At 46.6% G+C, this 21066-nt stretch overlaps 2 protein-coding genes across 5 annotated transcripts; one reads left to right on the forward strand and one right to left on the reverse strand.

The window, feature by feature from the left end:
- Positions 1-102: 102 nt before the first annotated feature.
- On the forward strand, positions 103-19187 carry sos1 (son of sevenless homolog 1 (Drosophila)). 2 transcript variants are annotated; one of them, XM_028400404.1, is made up of 22 exons: positions 103-931; positions 4321-4446; positions 5222-5353; positions 5430-5594; positions 5690-5899; positions 5975-6118; positions 6199-6309; positions 6418-6516; positions 6866-6993; positions 9002-9663; positions 10449-10530; positions 10766-10882; positions 12202-12305; positions 13820-14042; positions 14127-14246; positions 14321-14483; positions 14592-14709; positions 14793-14965; positions 16581-16697; positions 16771-17044; positions 18104-18225; positions 18319-19187. In XM_028400404.1, exons 1-22 carry the CDS (start codon positions 845-847, stop codon positions 18787-18789), a joined length of 3948 nt encoding a protein of 1315 aa, XP_028256205.1. In that variant the 5' UTR covers positions 103-844; the 3' UTR covers positions 18790-19187. The 2 variants fall into 2 exon arrangements, with proteins under 2 accessions (XP_028256205.1, XP_028256215.1); XM_028400414.1 differs by having other exon boundaries at positions 18322-19187.
- A 719-nt stretch (positions 19188-19906) lies between these two features.
- Positions 19907-21065, reverse strand: gemin6 (gem (nuclear organelle) associated protein 6). 3 transcript variants are annotated; one of them, XM_028416747.1, is made up of 3 exons: positions 20916-21065; positions 20396-20729; positions 19907-20063 (listed from the first exon to the last, which is right to left on the reverse strand). In XM_028416747.1, exons 1-3 carry the CDS (start codon positions 21044-21046, stop codon positions 20013-20015), a joined length of 516 nt encoding a protein of 171 aa, XP_028272548.1. In that variant the 5' UTR covers positions 21047-21065; the 3' UTR covers positions 19907-20012. The 3 variants fall into 3 exon arrangements, with proteins under 3 accessions (XP_028272548.1, XP_028272533.1, XP_028272540.1); XM_028416739.1 differs by having other exon boundaries at positions 19931-20083; positions 20310-20729; XM_028416732.1 differs by having other exon boundaries at positions 19930-20729.
- Between the last annotated feature and the right edge of the window lies 1 nt (position 21066).

Raw genomic sequence — 21066 nt, forward strand, 5'->3', positions numbered from 1 at the left:
GTGATGCATTTAAACTGTTGTGCTGCAGTACTGCCTCTGGCCGCCTGGGGCAGCACACTTTGCTATGGGTAGCCTCGCCTATGTACGTCAGGACCTGCTCACTGCGCATGCCTAAGCGCTTCATCGTCTACAGTACGGCACACCGGAGTCACAACAACCGACCCCTCTCCCCGTTAGCTCGGAAACTGTGCTTCTGTCAAGGGCCCGGGACTGTCTGGAGCCGCAATTCGACAGAGACCAGGGAACAGAAACGGAAGACCGGACACATTCGGCAGGCGCAGGGGGGAGGGGGGCAGAGTAGCAGAGTCGCCCCTCCGGTGAGCCTGTGTCTGGGCAAAATGTCAGCGGTGGGTAGAGGAGAGCACCGAGCAGCCCGTTGATCCGTACCGATCACCTGCTAACCGTCGCGGCTCAGACTGACGGCAAGCAGCAGCTGGTATCCTGTCAGCCGGCTAGCTGTTAATGGTGGCTAACCGCTCCTTACGTTAGCAGACGGCTACATGCTAACAGGCTAACACTGCAGCAGCCAGGTCAGCAGCGTCATATAACTTTCATCACCCGGTGCTGGCGGTACGGGGCGGACAACGACCACCATGCCCTCATCCCGGTGAACGGAACTACACCCACAGTTAGCTGCTAGCTGCGGAGCTAACAGTTAGCTGCGGCTAGTTCTCCGTGTAGCGGCCGAGGATGGTCACAGTGACGGCAGCTGTTCGGGAGGATCGTCCTCGATGTTCTGTGGCTCTCTGCTTCACCTCCACTCCCGGTCCCGGAAAGCACCTCATAGCGTTAATGTAAACCGGCGAACCGGCGCCCAGACCCCCTAGCAGCCGCAGCAGCAGCCATGCAGGCGGCCCAGCTGCAGTACGACTTCTTCAACGAGGAGAACGCTCCGAAATGGAGAGGCCTGCTGGTGCCTTCGCTGGAAAAGGTACCACATATACACTCACACAGTCCCGTAGTGTTATCACAGGAAAGGGTTTCACACAACGAGAGTGAGGCCTGCGGATCAGCTTCAGGCTTGTCTGTGTGTTAAGTGTCCTGGTTCGGTTAGTGTGTGTAACAGAAACTAGCCTGTGAATCAGCAGTGCTGTGTTTCTGTTATTTTGTCCACACCCCTCTGTGAGCTGTGGAGACATACATGTATGTTGAGGATGTGATGACAGTGTGTTAAGGTCATGGATCAGTCCGTTTCCAGAAGATTCATCCTGTTGTGTGTGTGTGTGTGTGTGTGTGTGTGTGTGTGTGTGTGTACACAGATTCAGGTGATGAGAAGTGTGTGTATATCAAATGAATGGAAACATTTGAAGACCTGCATGGTGACATCAGTAGAGCAGTGGAGGTCTCATGGTTGGCTCCGACAAAGATGAATTTTAGAGAGATGTCGTCCCTCTGGTGTTTGCTTTCTAAAGATACGTGTCAACAAACTGAATGCAAACAACATGTTGGAAAGTTCTGGCAGGAGGTGTGACCTTTGACCCCTTGGATTTCATAATCTGTTGAACATTAGTGTGACATCATGTAGAAGTTAACGGTGAGCGTTCCATCTTGGATTATATTTTGTACAGAGGCTCACTGAGAAACACAACATTGACAAGGCACCATACACCACATGTCACAACACATGTAAACTAAAGAGTTCAGACTGATTGACGTGTGACACGCACACACTGAGGAAACTGAGGTTTGATGATGGTCAAACAGAAACATGCAGGCGAGTGTGTGAATACTAAACTCACCTGCATCACATACACACAGAGCCAGGAGTCTGTGGTGTGTTCAGGTAAACAGTCTGTTAAAGGGCAGCTGCTGTGAATTATTCATGTTCACGGTGGCATCATACATATGTTGTTGGTTTTCTGTCCTGATTGATATATGAGATATGCTGTGTGTGTGTGTGTGGGTTAGAGATTCTTTCTACTTTTAACGCTCTGGAAATAGATCAGCATAAAATATAGAATGATCCAACATCACCCATGTTTAAGAACCAGTTATGACGTGTTGGCTGTCACCCCTCTGAAGTTTCTATTCACTGCTTAGTGCTTCAGAGAGATGCTCCAGTGCTGCCAACTCCTCAGTAAAAAAAGTAACTATTGGCTGTCCCACTAAATGACGTCATTGCATCGTTTGCATAATTGAAAGTGTTCAAACCACCACTGTCTTTTTGTTGTTGTTATGCCATTGAAATATGCTGTTTTCATCTCGCTCTGTAAGCCATGACAGGACCAGCGTGGAGTGGGTCTCCTCTCTGCTCTGACCGCCTGTGAGTGCTTTGGGGCAGGGGAGGAGCTCCCGGTCACACCTGCTGCTTGTTGAGGGACAGTGACTAACTACAGAAAGATACGTGTCAGTCTCCAAAAGTCACCAGAGAAAGTCGCTGGATTTGTGGCTAGTCGCGTTTGACACAAAATGATTCAGAAAGTCCCTAGATTTATGGAGAGAGTCGCCAAGATGGAAGCACTCATCCCTGTGTCCGTGGGAGAACAGCCTCCCTGCATCCGCACCCATAGCTTGATGAGCAGGACCTGAACTGAACACACACCCTGAACCGAGACTCGTGTACCACGTGTTCTTTCAGACGCTGCTGGTACCGTCAGGGCTTATAGAGCGGGATGTAAACACCATATTTCAATGGCGATATAAAAAAACATAACAGTTGGTTTGAACACTTTGAGTTATGCAGATTTTACAATGACATCATTTAGTAAGACAGCCAATAGCTACTTTTCTTACTGAGGAGTTGGCAGCACTGGAGCATCTCTCTGAAGCACTGAAGCAGTGAATGGAAACTTCAGAGGGGCGACCGCCAACACATCATAACTGGTTCTTCAACATGGTAGATGTTGGATCTTTGGGCGATTTATTTTATGCTGATCTATGGATTTTCCAGAGTGTTAAAAAAACCTCAAACCATGACCTAAGAACCGTGATACAAACCGGAACCGTTCCACACACACACACACACACACACACACGTATCTTTCTCCTCTTCAGTCCTTCTACTCCTTCCTCTTCTTCCTTGCTCCCTTTCCTGGCTGAGCTGAGTTTGGAACACACAGAGCTGAGCAGAGGGAGACCTAGGGTCTGTCAGAAAGCAGGTGAAATGGAAACTCGTATATTCTGCTTGAAATGAGGGAAACCTCGGTTTTTTTGTTTTTAGCAAAGGGAGATGACTTGCACTTGGAGTCTGTTACCATGGTAACTATGGAACTATGTTCAGAATCCGAATTCCTTTATTTATCCCCGAGGGGGAATTCGTTTTTGTTTCAGACATATAGAAATCAAAGATGAAATTGGAATGTATAATAAATATCTAAATACCTATGTAGCATTTAAATCCCTGAGTTGTATCTAAAGAAGAAGAAACATATGCTGATGGAGATCATTGAGGTCATTCTCCATTCAAGAACTTGAAGCAGGGCAGCTGGACTTGTTAGAAGTTCCTTGAAGATGTTTTGCTGCTCCTCAAAGCAGCTTTATCAGTTCTAATAGTTTTGGGGGGGAATACAGAATTATGTGGTTAATAACCTCATATGGGGTCTCTGTAAGCTGTAAATGCCCTAAAATATAGAGTTTGAGCTTCTGTGTCAGGTTTCCTCAGTAAAGCCGGAGTTTCTGTCTGCTCCCATTTCATTTCCTCTTCAGTCCTTTTAATGCACATTTTAGCAGAGACTGAGCGAAGATTATTAAAATGACCTCATACACCCTCGTTTGCAGCGACTTGTCAGGAGGGTTTTGAGGCTGTGACTGAGTTAATTTTTTTGAGTTAACCACCACCCAGAGCAGTCATACAAACTCAAATTATTTACATTGCATTTGGTCTACATTTCCCACAAACACATTGTTTTTCCAGTTAGTTTTTAAAATTGTTCAGTCGTTAGTCTCAGTGCACATGCTTAACTCAGAGTCTTAGTTGATTGAATTGACTCAGATCAGCTGCTCTGTCACCAGAGAGTTTTCCATTTCAGGATAAATCACCTCAGAAGTCATGTTTAAACTCAGTTTGTTAACAGGCTGTTTGTTGTTGTTCAACACTTGTAATGCCTGTGTTCCTCCACCTGGTGGCAGCACATATCCATGCTGTACCAATAGACAACACATGGGCGTTCACTTCCATGTAAAGTGAATTTTCCCATGATCCATTGTAAAGAAGGGTTTTAAAGCTTTTTTACTTTTCTGTTTGGTTTTTGTTCATGTTGATCTTTTTTCGACACAACTCTAACGGATTGTTAACTAGTAATGTTCCTGCAAAATAACTTCAGATTGGTCATATACTGAGCTGCACAATGAGTTGTAACTCTGCGTGTGTGTGTTTTGCAGGTACTGAACCAGGTGCATCCTAACCTGGTGTCCCAGCAGGAGGCACTGCAGTACATTGAGGAGCTGATCCTGCTCCTGCTCAGCATGTTGTGTCAGGCTCAACCTCGCACTGTACAGGATGTTGAGGTGACAACACACTGAGATACACAGACATATACTGTAACTCCTAATTAAACTATTTAATATTTTCAAACAACTGATGAATAAATCAATGACACACCTGTCTGTAAATCTGTTCACCTTTTAACAACAAGGAAACACATCTGTTTAAGTAAAGTTAAGTTTAAGGCAGTCGAGGAACCGACCAGAAGAGTGCCTGCTGACGTCATCACTGTGATTGATGTGGTTTGCTTCCTGTTTCCAGCTGATGGAGTCTGCAGTGAGATAATGAGGTGCTGTCTGGAAAAACACCACACACTGCTGGTGTTTTACCAAACTGACCCCACCCACCCTGACCCCTGAGCCCTTACCCTGACCCCTGACTGCTCCTCAGGCTCACACTGTGTGTGTCCATGTTTGGTGACGTGTTGAGTCAGTTGATCACACTAAGACAAACACCCGCAGTACACAACCAATCAGAGCATCCATAGTCACATGCCTGCCTCAACCTTCAAAGAACACACACAGCCTCAGATGGCCTCTGATTGGCTGCACTGCACACCTGGACAGATGTGATGTTGTCTGTAGTGAATGTGTCAATTCAGAGCATATTGAGGGCATGTCCTGCAGTGTGATCAACAACATCTGAGCTGGTCTCAACATCCAGATGTTGAGACCAGCTCAGCCCAGATGTTTGGACCTGTTTGGTCCAGATGTTTGGGTCCGATCAGTCCAGGTGTTTGGACCTGCTTTGTCCAGACGTAGCTCTTGTCTTCACCTGCCCTCTCCCTCCTCTCCTTAGGAGCGCGTTCAGAAGAGTTTTCCTCACCCAATTGACAAGTGGGCAATCGCTGATGCTCAGGCAGCCCTGGAGAAGCGGAAGAGGAGGAATCCACTTGCTCTACCTGTCGACAAGATACACCCGCTGCTCAAGGTACAGCACTTTCTTCATCCTCATTATCAGCCTATACACATTCTGTTTCCCATGATGCCTTGTTCTTTTTGTTTAGGAGGTGCTGGGCTATAAGATTGACCACCAGGTGTCAGTGTACATGGTGGCGGTGTTGGAGTATATCTCAGCTGACATCCTAAAACTAGCAGGAAACTATGTGAGGAACATCCGTCACTATGAGATCTCCCAGCAGGACATCACTGTGGCCATGTGTGCCGACAAGGTCTCACACACACACACACACACACACACACGAAGACAGATACACACATACATGCATAAACACACACTGACACACTGTTATGTCTGTGTTTGCAGGTGTTGATGGACATGTTCCACCAGGACGAGGAGGACATCAGTGGCTTCCCTCTGATGGATGAGGAGCCATCGGCCAATGAGGAGCAAAGTTACTACGAGCTGGTGAGGAGCTTCATGGCAGATGGTCGACAGTACCTGAGACAGCTCAACCTGCTCATCAAGGTGTTCAGAGAGCCCTTCAACTCCAGCCCCATGCTCTTCTCTCAGCACGTACGTATGAACAGTAAAGGACTGTCTGATCAGTGAAGGCCTGTCTGATCTGTGTGATTGATCCATGTCCTTCAGGATGTGGATAGCATCTTCAGCCGGATCGTAGATATCCACGAAGTGACGGTGAAACTGATGGGTCTGATCGAGGACACAGTGGAAATGACAGATGAAGGAAGTCCTCATCCTCTGGTGGGGAGCTGCTTTGAGGACCTGGCTGAGGTACAGGCTTAGGGTGTGTGAGTGATTCAAAAAGAGATTGACTACTGCTGGTTCTATCTGATCTGTGATGTGGTTGGCAGGAGTTGGCCTTCGATCCCTACGAGACATACGCTCAGGACATCCTGCGCTCTGGGTTCCATGAACATTTCCTGAGTCAGGTGTCCAAACCAGGAGCTTCTTTCCACCTCCAGGTAAGTGCTGCCTCTGGCCTCTGACAGGCCTGTTAGTCTGTTTAAAGTGAGTCTGACGTGATGTAGCTGCAAGGACAGGAAGTGATGCTGTTGTCTCTGTGTTTGCAGTCCATCTGTGAAGGTTTTAAAGAGGCTGTTCAGTATGTCCTGCCAAGACTGCTGCTCACACCTGTTTACCACTGCCTGCACTTGTTTGAAATCCTTAAGGTGAGACTCCTGCCCTACACCTGTCAGTGCCCCATCAGACCAGTAGCCAGTGGGTCTGGTGCTGCTCTGGGACTTTCCACTGAGTGGCTGTAAGCTCCTTTGTTTCTGCTGAGGTTAAATCTTTGAAATACCTCCAGTCATGTTCTGCAGATTATTTCACAGCTGATGGGGGTTTTGGGAGGTTTTTTTTTTTAGTCCTGATCCAGTTCTGGACTCTGCAGCAGAGTCTCTGAACAGTAAAACAGGTTTTGGACTTGTGAGATTATAAATGGTGCCCTGGTATAAAGCTGTGGCTATTTGTCTTGCAGAGAGGGTAACTGTACCTGACCTCCCCTCTCTGTTTCCATAGCAACTTGAAGAGAAGAGTGAGGATGAGGAGGATAAAGAGTGTTTGAAACAGGCCATCACAGCTCTGCTCAACCTGCAGAGCAGCATGGAGAGGATCTGCTCCAGGAGCCTCGCCAAGAGGAGGCTCAGGTATGTCTACCTGTGCACACACAGCCTCCTGCTGGGACACCAGGTTTGGATGCCTCTAGTTTAGTGTCTGCAACATGCACACACACACACACACAGTTTAGAACTGATAGATCATAGACTGAGCTGTGGAATCTGAACTTTTATTAGTAATATTTATACACGTTACCACCAAAGTCGCACACAATTTGGCTCTCCCTCTGAGGTGGTCTCAGTCACAGAAACTAATGACACACAAACTACAAGAGTTACAACAACAGGAGCTCAACACACACTCACAGCACAGCAGATGCAGTACAAACACACATTTGCTAGAACTCCTCCCATCCTCTGTGTTTCCCTTTGGACCAAAATAGAGCAGGAAGGCTCAGGTTGGGGGGGAGTCTATGGGGGAAGGGTGGTGGTGTTGTTAGCGGGAAGTGGCGTCAGTAAGTACGCAGTGCTGTACTGCTGCTCATTGTTCTCTGTTAGAAAGAAAAGAGCTCAGAGAGGACAGCGGCTGCTGTCTGTTTTACAAAGTTTCAGCTTTTTGTTTGTCTGATCTGTGGACGACTGCCCGAGGACAGATGGGTGGATAACTGGTGGACATGAGGACGTAGGTCACATTACATTCTTCTTTTTTCTTATTCTGCAACAAGTTGGTGTTTGTTTGGCAGGGAAAAGGCTGAGTGGTGCTACATTGGACTTAGGTGGTTATAGATGGATGAAAGGGGAGGAGCTTAGATATAGTGACATATATGAAGAATGAAGGGAAGAGGACACTGCGGGTGGTTAGTCAATGCATGTAGGCCCACCAGATGTTTCTAAGCATGCTTCAGGTTTCCCTCTGCTGTCTTTGCAAACAATACACACAGAGACTATTTTGGCATTCAGCGGTGACCGAGATGCATCAGTCTGCACTAAGCAGATGGAGCAGGTAGGAAGTTAAACACAAGAGCAACACTCAGAATCCAGTCAATAGAAAACACAAGACAGTGTTTTATTATGTCTACTATATGCAATGGTTGGTTTATTGGTGTCTTCAAACACACAAATATTAGGTCTTGGGTCTTACAGTTGTGAAACTTTAAGATAAAGTTGTAATCTCACAAATCCAGAACCTGAATCCTGAACGGGAAGCAGTCTGGTTCTGAAACAGTCCCAGTAAGGTCTGGAGGTAGTGCTGAGGACAGAGCAAAACCACAGTGGACATGGTGGTAAACTGGGTTCTGTCGATCATGCTCTAAAAGTTAAAAGGTATAACGATGACTAAGGTAACCACTTAGCAGACAGGAAGGTTTTGAGCCTGATCTCAAAGGAAGAGAGAGTGTCAGCGTCCTAAATGGACAGATGGAGACTGTTGGATGCAGGTGGCAGCTGTTAAATGTGGGTGGTGGTGGTTGTTGACAGCCTTGTGAAACCTCAGTGTGGTGCATACCTCAGGGGTTTATGCGGTAAACTGATTAGTGAGCCGCTCACCTCGACAACAAACTGGAACAAAGGAGCAGCTTGCTGCTTGTTACTGTCACTGGTCAGATTTCTGATGTCACTGTGATGATGTCGCAGTCATGATGATGATAATGTTAATGTGTCTGTATGTGACAGTGCACCTATTGGCCCTACCTGATGTTGGAGGTCTTCCTGTTGTGACCTCACTTCCTTTTGGAGGTGAAGGCCATCACACAGCAACTGCTCCGGTTTGTATAAATCTTGACCCTGTCGTCCAATCAGAACTCACCTAGCTGTCACATGATGAACGTGGAAAACCAACCCGATGATGAGCTGAAGGAACAGTTCACCCTGTGGGTGGGGGAGGGTGGAGCTTAGCAAGGGAACAGCGTTTCCTTATCAGGCTTAGCTGTGCTGTGGAGCTTGTTGTGAACTGTTCCTTTAATTCACAGTGGCAGCCCGTGTCAGATTGTATTTGTAGCATTAACACCCGGTAAAGTTAAAATCAGACCTTCGGACCAGCCTTAGACAGTCCTCCAGAATAACTCCTTGTCCTATCCCTTTCTTTTTCGGTGTTGTGCAGTGAGTCAGCGTGTCGTTTCTACAGCCATCAGATGAAGGGGAAGCACCTGGCCATCAAAAAAATGAACGAGATTCAAAAGAACATTGACGGCTGGGAGGGGAAGGACATTGGCCAGTGCTGCAACGAGTTCATTATGGAGGGCACGCTGACCCGCGTTGGTGCCAAACATGAGCGCCACATCTTCCTGTTTGACGGCCTGATGATCTGCTGTAAGTCCAACCATGGCCCACCGCGCCTGCCTGGCGCCAGCTCCACTGCTGAGTACCGGCTAAAAGAGAAGTTCTTTATGCGTAAAGTCCAGATCAATGATAAAGATGACAAGGAGGGCGAGTACCGGCATGCCTTCGAGATCATCCTTAAGGACGGGAACAGCGTTGTGTTTGCGGCAAAGTCTGCTGAAGAGAAAAACGGCTGGATGGCAGCGCTGATCTCGCTGCAGTATCGCAGCACACTAGAACGAATGCTAGACTCAGCAATGCTGCAAGAGGAGAAGGAGGAGCAGATGAGGCTTCCGGGCCCTGAAGTGTACCGCTTTGCCGAACCTGACTCTGAGGAGAACGTTGTATTTGAGGAGAATGTCCAGTCCAAGTCTGGGATCCCTATCATCAAAGCTGGCACTGTCCTAAAACTGATTGAGAGGCTCACCTTTCACATGTATGCAGGTGAGACATCATATCACAGGTGAGCCGTAGTGTCTCCAGGTACCGGCTGTAGGTCAATCAAAGATGGATGGCAGCAGGCGTGCTGAACTTCAAACATGTTCTAAAGTGTATTATACCATGATGTAATATGATGATACACCTTGGCAGCCACGTCTCTGTCAGTCTCCCCCAGGGGAGCTGTGGCTACATCTGTAGTTTACCACTGCCACTGTGTGAATGTGGTGTGAATGAATAATGCATCTGCAAAGCATCTTTGAGTTTCCTAAAAAGCACTATAGAAGTTCTATTTATTATTATTAGTCTCCCACTATGTCAGCATGGAACGCAGGTGATTGAAAACGGATTGATTATCAGATATTTACGAACTGATCTATTATTTAGTCCATAAATCCTGAACGTTGTCTCTGTGTCAGGCACCTTATCGATGTCCTCTGTTGTTTGCTGAGGACAAATAAATGTGATGCCCTGAGGGGCAGATTTTTCACTCAGTACAAGCCATCAATACAGTAACTATTACACAATGAATGAATACGGTAAATTTGTGATTCAAAACCACAGACAGGATTCACAGCAGGTTTCTCATCTTTTCAGGCTATTTTTGGTGGAAATAAATCTCGTCTCAAAGGTCACAGCCAGGGATTCTGGGTAATATTCTGATCCTCTGAGTCAGACCATGTGACCAATGAGAGGACTGGTTTACTGTCTTAAAGCATATGCGGCTGCATTATTTAATCATCAGATGTTCTCCTTTCCTGCTCTGATCAGCTGACTGTGTTCTCCTGCAGATCCAAACTTTGTCCGGACATTTCTGACCACCTACAGATCTTTCTGTAAACCTCAGGAGCTCCTGGACCTGCTTATTGAGAGGTACCCTCACATGTTGTGTGACAGAGACCTGTGGTCTCAGAGTTTTGGGCTTCATACCAATGCACACATGTGATACAGTCATTGCAGCATATCACCGTTGTGCATCTACCTATTCTGTTTTTTTACAGCTGGTAAAAACCTAAATAATGTCAATAAATCATTACATGGACTGTAGAGAAACATACGTACATACGTACAAACATATTTTTGGTCTCAGGTGTGCTGTTGTTTCCAGGTTTGAGATCCCGGAGCCAAGGCCTTGCGATGCAGATCAGATGGAAGGGGGGGAGCAGCTTCTCAGTGCCGAACTCAAGCGCTTCCGTAAAGAGTTTGTTCAGCCGGTCCAGCTAAGGTGAGAGCTCCTGGAGACTTGAACACATGACCTGACTTGACATGTACACATGAGAAAGTACTTCCTCAGTCCCACACATGTATCAGCTCTGGGTTCAGTTTGACATTCATCTGCAGTTTTTTGACCTTGTTCCTATAACAGGGTGTCCGTGGGGTCTTAAAAAGTATTAAAAGTTGATCAATCAATTGTGGGAAAATTAAGGCCCTTAAAAAGTATTGAAAAGTCTTAATCCCCATTTCATGAGGTATTAAATGTTATTGTGATTCAAGCTTGGACTCCAGAAAGTATGCATGGATATTTATTTTCCTCTACACGATGTCACCCGATGGCGAAAAAATAAATAAAATAAAAAAATAAAATGGCGCACCGGTGCGACCAGCTGTTAGAGGGAGATACATTCTCCGTGACTCTCCCTGTGGTCCAACAACAGACACACGTCAGGCTCATCTTGTGGTCTAAACCAATCAGAGACGGTGAAGGGTGTGACCCGCTTCGTTTCGGCCTGGACTTTTTGAAACGTGTATGCAGAACTCATACGGCCCCCTCACTGCAGCGTGCACACACAGAGACACAGGGTTTAAAGACGTTTTGCTGCTGAACAGCAGAAACCGCAGTTCAGGTGAACATGCAGTGGAGGAGCAGGATTTGTTGCTACTATGCGGGTTTTGCTAATTTGCTGTTGACTTGAATGAGTGATGATAACGAGCTGGTCATGTTCAGGGAGGGGGCGTGACGTGCTCGTAGCATTAGACTGAACAGTAGGTCTGACGCACAGTGTTATCTGACCTGTGTGGTTCATCCATGAAGGCTGAGTCACTCTGACTGACAGCAGTCAGCTGATTTTAAGAAGTTATAGTACATGGTTACATGATGAACGCCCATTTAAAAAGTATTGTTATTATCCTGCTATAGCGGACCATTGTCAGTATGATATCTGCATACAGCTAAAACTGTAACAGACAGAATGAAAAGTAGCTGTCTGGATTTAGCGACCTATTATTGACTTATTTACTTAATTATTATTTACCTAATTACAAATTACTACTAATTTGAAAACTGCCTGAAGGGAATCAATATACCTACGTTAAGTTTAATGTATTCAGCTTAACTCATTTCTGTTCAACTGCAAACTGTTAAAGATGTGTTCCTAACAACAGCTTAAAGGGGGCGATGGGGTCTTAAAATATTTTTGAAAGTTTTTAAAAAGTCTTAAAAAGGTATTGAAATTAACCTCAGGATTCCTGCATATACCCTGTATAAATACATCTGTTGGCATAATAAAATCTGCATTTTGATTTCACTCCTGTGACCTCCTGCAGAGTGCTGAACGTGTGTCGCCACTGGGTGGAGCATCACTTCTACGACTTTGAGAGAGACGCTCATCTGCTCAGTCGACTGGAGGAGTTTATTGCATCAGTCAGAGGTATGCTGAATCCCTGAACATCTACATATTGGGCACTTTGAGGAGATGCGGGGGCAGATTTTAAGTTAATCTGTGGGTTATGATCTGCTTCAGAATATCTAATGCCTGACGTCAGTGTTCCGGGGGGTGGGGGTTCTTGCATTCAGAGCATAGGTTACTTCCGCTGCTGTCCTTCATGGACCGTGCTTGCTGCTGAAACTCAGACCTCACCAGGCAACAAGGAATTCTATTTTCTGATGGGCTGAGACATTCTATTTAATGATTGGTCGATAGGTTGCTGAGTCCAGACAGCTATGAGCGCACAGGAGTCGGGCCTTTGACTTGTTTACATGAGAGTTTATAGGAATTTCTGTGCAGTGAAGTTAAATCATTTCTCTGCATTAGAAATTTCATGTGTGGTGTGTGAGTGCAAGAACTTGTTGAAATGCATGTGTCTCACTCTGTGTGTGACTGGACTGTTTACATCTATGTCTTGCACCCTTCACATTTTTGCATCTCACTGCATTGTGCCTTCATTTTTGTGCCTTGTATTTTGTAGGTACATTTTTTTACACTTTATATTTATTGTTCATTCTGAAGTTTTTAGTTATATGTTATATGTTGTGGAGTTGAGAGTAACGCAATTTCGATTCTCTGTATGTCCAGAACATATAGAGGTTTTAACAAAAATAAAGCTGACTTAGACTTTGAGACATCGAGAGACCTGCAGCCGCACCACTTAAGCCAAGAGAAAGGAGGCAGCGTAACGCTCGAAACTTCCTAAAATCCTACAAGTGATTTACGTAGGCCCACCTCTCATGTTCGCCACATTGTATTTATTAATGGAGACAGCGAATAAACACGCACTGGCACGTTTTACTATATTTATTTAGGAACCTGACTGTACAGAAAATCCAAAGACTGTAACCTGTGACCCACAAACTGACAATATTCCAGAGCTCAACGTCTCAAAAGTCGGCTCTCAGGGGAGCGCGGCTCCCCATAGCTCCCCTGTAATTCCAACACTGCCTGATGTAAGTAAACATGCCATTGTTGTGCCAGGTAAATGATAGATAGATAGATAGATATTAACTGTATTAATCCCTGTGGGGAAATTAAGTTGTAGCAGCAGCATATCAAAAAAACAATAAATACAATAAACACAAGCAAAAACTCTTATATACACGTACACATACACGCACATGCAGCAACAACAGAAGAAGAAAGTGTACATACACACACATAAAGCAGATCGAAGAAGATAAGAAGAAAAAATCACAGTTAATGTAACTGAGCAGTTTGAAGCTGTGATGATGCTTCAGCTGAGTCAGTGAGCTCAGCTCTGACAGTCACAGAGGAGTTAAACAGTCTGATGGAGGACGGCAGGAAGGACTTCCTGTACCGGTCCTTAGAGCAGCGGGGCAGCAGGAGTCTGTGGCTGAAGCTGCTTCTCAGTCTGTCCACAGTGTTGTGGAGAGGGTGGAGGGATTGTTCATGATTGACAGCAGTTTAGCAGTTGATGTCATGTGTTGCAGGGAAGGCAATGAGGAAGTGGGTGGAGTCGATTACTAAGATCATTCAGAGGAAGATGCAGGTTCAGGTGAGCATGCCCAGTCACAGCATTACCTTCCAAAACTCTCCTCCTCCCATCGAGTGGCACATCTGTAAACCAGGAAACACTGAGCAGTTTGACCTCATGACCCTGCATCCCATCGAGATTGCCCGTCAACTCACCCTGCTCGAATCTGACTTCTACAGGTAACTCGCTGCTGCATTCACTCATGTTGTAACAACTCGTGTGTTTGAGCACACACCTTTTTGAACTTTGACCACACCCTGCAGGGCAGTGCAGCCCTCAGAGCTGGTTGGGAGCGTCTGGACCAAAGAGGACAAAGAGATTCATTCCCCCAATCTGCTGAGGATGATCCGACACACCACCAACCTCACACTGTGGTTCGAAAAGTAAGAAACCACCACAACACACCACCACTAGGAGTGACCTGACCTGTTACCTGAGGTGTGCCTTCTCTGTACAGGTGCATCGTGGAAACAGAGAACCTAGAGGAACGAGTTGCTGTTGTTTCTCGCATCATCGAGATCCTGCAGGTTTTTCAGGAACTCAACAATTTTAACGGCGTTTTGGAGGTAGTCAGCGCCATGAATTCCTCACCTGTGTACAGACTGGACCACACCTTCGAGGTAACTCCCACTCAGAGGTTATTGATACAGCATCATCACAGCTGCTCATCATTGTCTTTATCTTCAGTAACACAAATCCATAGTAAATAACTCCTTTTTGTTTTGCAGCAAATTCCAAGTCGACAAAGAAAAATCTTGGAAGAGGCCCACGAGCTCAGTGAGGATCACTACAAGAAATATTTAGCTAAACTGCGCTCCATCAACCCCCCCTGTGTTCCCTTCTTTGGTATGCTCTGACATTTACCTGTGTATGAAGGTTAACAGTGACAGTTAAAATAGCCAATTAACCATCATCTTTGTGTGAGACAGGAATCTACTTGACCAATATCCTGAAGACGGAGGAGGGAAACCCAGACTTCCTGCGCAGACATGGCAAAGATTTGATCAACTTCAGCAAGAGGAGGAAAGTGGCTGAGATCACTGGAGAGATCCAGCAGTACCAGAACCAGCCGTACTGCCTGCGGGTAGAGAATGACATCAGGGTCAGTACATGCTGTTGGTATTTTCTGTTTACACGCATGCTTAGAGGAAGCTTAAGGAGGTCATTTAGAGCTTACGTGATCAAGCCTTTCTCTGTAAGGAACAGTAACAAACATATTTATATAGCATGTAAACAAAGTGCTTTACAAAAAATTAACAAATAGCAATAACAGTAAAAAAAAAATAAAACTGAAGTTTTAAAAAAAATAACATTTACAGGAAAGCAGTGAGAGGCAGCAAGGACTCAGGTAATCGATTCTGTTGGTGCCTGGTGGGTGCAGCCTTGGAAAGTTTATTACTTCTGATTTTGTTTCCGGAAATTTTCATTTTGTCAGTAATCCAAGACAAAATGTGAGAAGGGCTAGTCCCTGCATTTAAAGGGACATACAGTTGTGTATCATCGGCTTAGCATCAAACTCAGCGCTATGTTTACATATGATTCTTCCCGGGGGTAGCATGTAAATGGTGTATATGAGACAACCCAGAGTAGTCAGACTGTCAGAAACAGACTCCATGAGGGTGGTATGAGGGCCCCAGGTCCACAAGTGGGGCTTGTGCTCACAGCCCAACACCATGCAGGGTGATTAGCAGAGTCACCATTGGCGCCCTGTGCTCTTCATGGATGAGAGCAGGTTCACACTGAGCACTGAGACGCCGTGGAGAACGTACTGCTGCCTGCAACATCCTCCAGCATGAGCGGTTTGGTGGTGGGTCAGTGATGGTGTGGGGAGGCATTTCTTTGGAGGCACAGTCCTCCATGTGCTAGCCAGAGGTACCCTGACTGCCATTAGGTACCAGAATGATATCCTCAGACCCACTGTGAGACCACATGCTGGTGCAGTGTGGGCCCTGGGTTCCTTCTGATGATGACCATGCTAGGCCTCATGTGACTGAAGTGTGTCAGCAGCTCCTGCATGAGGAAGTCATTAATGCTATGGACTGGCCTGCCCGTTCCCCAGACCTTAATCCAATCCAGCACATCTGGGACATCATGTCTCGTTCCATCCACCAACGGCACATTGCACCACAGACTGTCCAGGAGCTGACTGATGCTTTAATCCAGGTCTGGGAGGAGATCCCTCAGGAGAACATCCACCGCCTCATCAGGAGCACGCCCAGGCTTTGTAGGGAGGTCATACAGGCACGTGATGAAGCTAATGGAGTCCAGTTGCCTTGCTCCAAACTTCTGAATGAAGATGACCTGGATAACTAATGATCTTCATCCACAAGCAGTTATTCTACATCAACTGTATGCAGAGTTTTATCATCAACAGGAAAATTACCAAATTCGTGACCCAGTGATTTTATAATGTGCATTTTAATATTTTATATTTCATCAATCATTTTTCAACTCCAGATGGTTTACTCTGAATAGGGCTTTGGCGTAGGTTAGGTGGGGTTAAAATCAGATTATTGCTGTGTCTTGTTCTGTCCTTTTTAATAGGAAAGTGCTTCTTGATACTAAAAATATTCTTGGAATGGGACCATGAGTCGGGCTATGTGTTTTTGGTCTCTGATTTAAGCATGAGGTCTCTGTGGGAAGAAAGAGAGGTGCTCTGTCCATATATGATGAAGCCTATTTTGCTTGAATGTCTCTGTTCTCTGTGTTTGGAGCAGAAATTCTTTGAGAACCTGAATCCAATGGACGACCTATCAGAGAAGGATTTTGCTGATCATCTCTTCAACAAATCTCTGGAAATTGAACCTCGAAATGCCCGATCGTTACCTCGATTTGTAAGTAAGCAACACCTCATGTTCTGTGATAGCATGTGACCTGTGAAGCATCACATGTCCTCTCCCTACGCAGGCGAAAAAGTACACCTGTCCTTTAAAGTCTCCGGGGATACGTCCCACCTCAGCAAGGCCTGGTACCATGAGACACCCAACGCCACTGCAGAATGAGCCGAGGAAGATCAGCTATAGCCGCATCCCGGACAGCGAAGCGGAGTGTGGGGCAGTCTCTGCCCCCAACTCTCCCCGCACCCCCCTGACTCCACCTCCCGCCTCTGCTGCCTCTAGCTCAACAGATGTAGGAAGCGTGTTTGACTCGCCACAAGGTCCCAGCAGCCCTTTCCACTCCAGTAAGCCTCACCAAACTACCATTCACTACACATTCCAAGAGACATGTCCACCTGCCAGTTACACTTTGAAGCTGTAGCAGCAGGATCCATCAGAGTACTGATCAGCAGACATTTTGATCCATCAGACACTAACAGCTCACTCTAACCCCCATCTCTGCATATACAGCCAACACAATACACCCTAACACACTGCAGCTTTACTAAGGAACTTTCCCTCCTCAGTGCTCCGCCTCCTTTCACCGTTTCTCCTCTCTCCTCCTGCAGCCAGCGAAAGTATCTTTGCGGTGGTCTCTCTGCCTCATGGACCACGTTAGTATGACCGTGCTGACTCTCCGTACATCTTCATTACATCACCTGTCTGACCTAATCTCAGTTAGGAGCTGTGTGAACTGATTTGGGATCATTGGAGATATGTTGATCAGTTTAATTGAACCTGATCTTGGTCACTCAGATGATTGTGTCTGTATCACAGGCCAAAACAACTCACTTAAGGATGTCGCCATGTTGGGAAAAAGATGCCATCTTGGAGCAACGGGTGAAGCTCCATTGTTGCTGTTCCAGCCAAACGTCCACCCACATCTGTGTTGAGCCAGTAGTTGGCAGCTCTTTTGGCGTCTGACTGCAAAGTTTCTTTCTCCTTTTTAGTCAACTAATTTAATATCTATATACTGAATAATGGAGCATTTGAACACAGATCAGTGTGATAAACTAGCTTGCAAGCCATAGACCATCTCTAGGAAAAATTGAGTACTTTTAGTTTTTAGTTGGGTCTTTTTCAGACAGCCACCAGGGGGCGTTCCAGATATTTTTGTCGCTTTTTTGGGGAGCTGTCATGTTGTCCTATCATTTTGATTTTTTTTTTTTACTGCGTTAACAGCTGCTCATCATCTCACCTCCATAGTGAACGTCTCCTTGAAAACCATCAGTTCACCAAAAACTAAGAGGATTTGCTGTGTTTCAAGTCTTTTCTCACCTGATGTGTTATGAGTGTACGTCTGTGTTCTTAGCGTGCTTTTTTCAGGTTTTCTAATGGAGTGTGTGTGTGTGTGTGTGTTTCAGGGTCGTCTTCAGTCTCTTCTATGGTGAGTTTCAGTCGTGGTTCTGAGGATGCTCCGGTCCCTCCTCCTGTTCCTCCTCGCAGGCGACCTGAGTCTGCTCCTGCTGAGTCCTCTCCCTCTAAGGTACCACTGCTGATGTCACGGATGCTACAGCTGGGTTCATATAACAAGTGATCTCTGCTTTACTCCACACTGACTCTTTGCTTCTCCACACAGCAGATGATGTCAAAGTTGGACAGTCCTCCCGCTGTCCCCCCTCGTCAGCCCACCTGTAAGCTCCTCCCACCTCGTTACTCCTCATCGTTGTCATCCTCATCTCCACCGGACAGCCCCCCCTCGCTGCCTCCTCGGGAGCCGCTTAGTTCTCCTCTGCACCTGCTCCCTCCACCTCAGGGCCGCCCCAGATGTGACCTGCTGCCTCAGACCTTCTTTCCATCTACCACTTCTCCTGCTGTCTGCACTGCCCCCACTGACTTGTCCTCCTCACCCCCTCTCTCTGCCCCTGCACCTGTCACACCCACACCCACCTCCAGGAAGATGCCCCTTCCGTCCCCACCACTCCCTCTCTTACCCTTGGATGGCCCTCCTGTACCACCCCGTCATGGCGTCCCCAAACTCCCACCAAAAACCTACAAGAGGGAGTCAATGAGCCATGCCCCCCTGCTGGACACACCCCCGGCCCTGTGATTGGACAGCATAGACTTAATGAAACTGCAGGGGAAGCTCATTGGACAAACCGACACTACCGCTGATTGGACCACAAACTAAACGCTGGATGTAAAAATAGGCTGGTCGGCGTCAGGACGTTCTCATCCGGTCTAAGAATGAATCATGTGCTCTTATTCAGAAATTCTGATTGGACATTTGTCTGTCTGTGTCTTGTCTGTGAATCCTGATTGGATCTTGTGTTGGACAACGTCTCCACAGGCTGTAGTCCGTGTGGGATGTTCTTGTGTCCTCTCAGGTACTGGGCTAGAACCACAGGTACCTGATATTGTTTGTCTCTGTTAATGGAAATGTAAACAAACATGATGATTGCCTTCTGTACAAAACAAGGGAATAAACCTGTTTCTACCAACAAGCTGGAAGGACAACAGAGACCAGCACTTTTGTATTTTGTTTACCCAGTTTGCAGGGAGCCTGATCAGCAGCGTGAAGCTTACACCATCCAGAGTCAGTACATGACAGCTAGCTGCCTAAGCTTAGTATTAGCTAACGTTAGGGCTTGTAGTGTATGAATAGTGTCATCCAGGGTCTTTCTGAAATCACCCACCGAACACTTTTGGACACATCAATTTCTGTCGCCGTTAACTACGTAATTTCTGTCGTATAACTAAAGCGTACGGATCTTGTATATTCTTACAAAGCTGCACAGCACTTTGGTCAATAGTGTTTTTGAAAGTGCTTTATGAATAAAGTTGAGTTGATCTTTGCTGCTCTTATATATTATATATATTATATGCCATTATAGCATAATTTGTTTGTTTGACACAAACTCAACAAGTCATGTTACATCCGTTTAATGGATCATTATTGTTTGTACGACAGGTTACGATGCTCTGGTTCCTGCTCTTCTCGTCGACGGTACATATTGCTAATGTAGTTACCAGTGGTTGTACACTACTCTTTGTGATGCATCATGGGATACATTGAGGGCAGTATATAGGGTCATTCAGGCAGCACTCCAAAATGGCGAAGACACAAAATAGGGTCCTGTATAGTGAATAGGGGTGAGATCGGACACAGCCCCACTGCTGCTAGGGGGACACACTACTCTCTGTATCACTCGTACACACACACACACTTTTCTCGAGGTTCAAGCTTAATTTATTTTGGACAACATTTTTTATCTATCAAATTGATTATTGATTGTTATCTGCAGAAAAACAGTTCAACCAGAGGCAGGGATTTTAAACACCTGACCCAGCTGTCAGTGGATCAGTCTCTGGGCGGGTCTGGATCTGGATCAGTCTCTGGGCGGGTCTGGATCTGGATCAGTCTCTGGGCGGATCTGGATCTGGATCAGGATCAGTCTCTGGGCGGATCTGGATCTGGATCAGGATCAGTCTCTGGGCGGGTCTGGATCAGGATCAGTCTCTGGGCGGATCTGGATCTGGATCAGGATCAGTCTCTGGGCGGATCTGGATCTGGATCAGGATCAGTCTCTGGGCGGGTCTGGGTCTGGATCAGTCTCTGGGCGGGTCTGGATCTGGATCAGTCTCTGGGCGGGTCTGGATCTGGATCAGTCTCTGGGAGGATCTGGATCTGGATCAGTCTCTGGGCGGATCTGTATCAGTCTCTGGATACGGCCCAGGATGATCTGGTTGCTGCTGCAGCAGTCCTCGGGTCTGTATGGGGCCATGATGATAAGGACACCTGCCACTCTCAGCTCCTCGCCCGCCTCCTCCACAGGGATCCGGTTTTTCTGGAGCCACTTGCAGATGGCCCCTCTTCTCCTCCTCAGCTCGACAGGGTCCAGACTGAGGGTGCGTTGGGGAAGGAAGGTGGTCCGGAGACGTTCTGCCGTCTCATCGTCCGCCTCCTTTAGAACCTCCACCTCCTCCACAGCGTGACCCATCACCACTTGTACCGAAGCCCCCCCCTTTCTGAAGTTTACCAGAACCACGCTGCAGGAGAGAACGAGAAGTCAGACCACAACTACTGGATGTGAGCTGATCAATACTTTATCGATAAATCAATATAAACAGAACGCTAATGGTTGCTGAATGTTATTTCACTTACATCATCCTGATCAATACACAGAATCATCTGACACAACAACACCCCTCGCTAACTGTGTGTGTTTGCGTTACCTCGCGGAGACCGGGTCCACGGTGAGTAACCAGCCGCGGTGCTCTTCATCATTACCCGCCCTCACCTTCACTTCTCTGTTGATGTAACGGAGCCATTGCAGCGGCCCCAGCAGAGACCAACCGCACTGCATCGCGGTCTTCACGCCGAACC

This window comes from Parambassis ranga, chromosome 1 (genome assembly GCF_900634625.1).
Source record: "Parambassis ranga chromosome 1, fParRan2.1, whole genome shotgun sequence".
NCBI lineage: Eukaryota > Metazoa > Chordata > Actinopteri > Ambassidae > Parambassis > Parambassis ranga.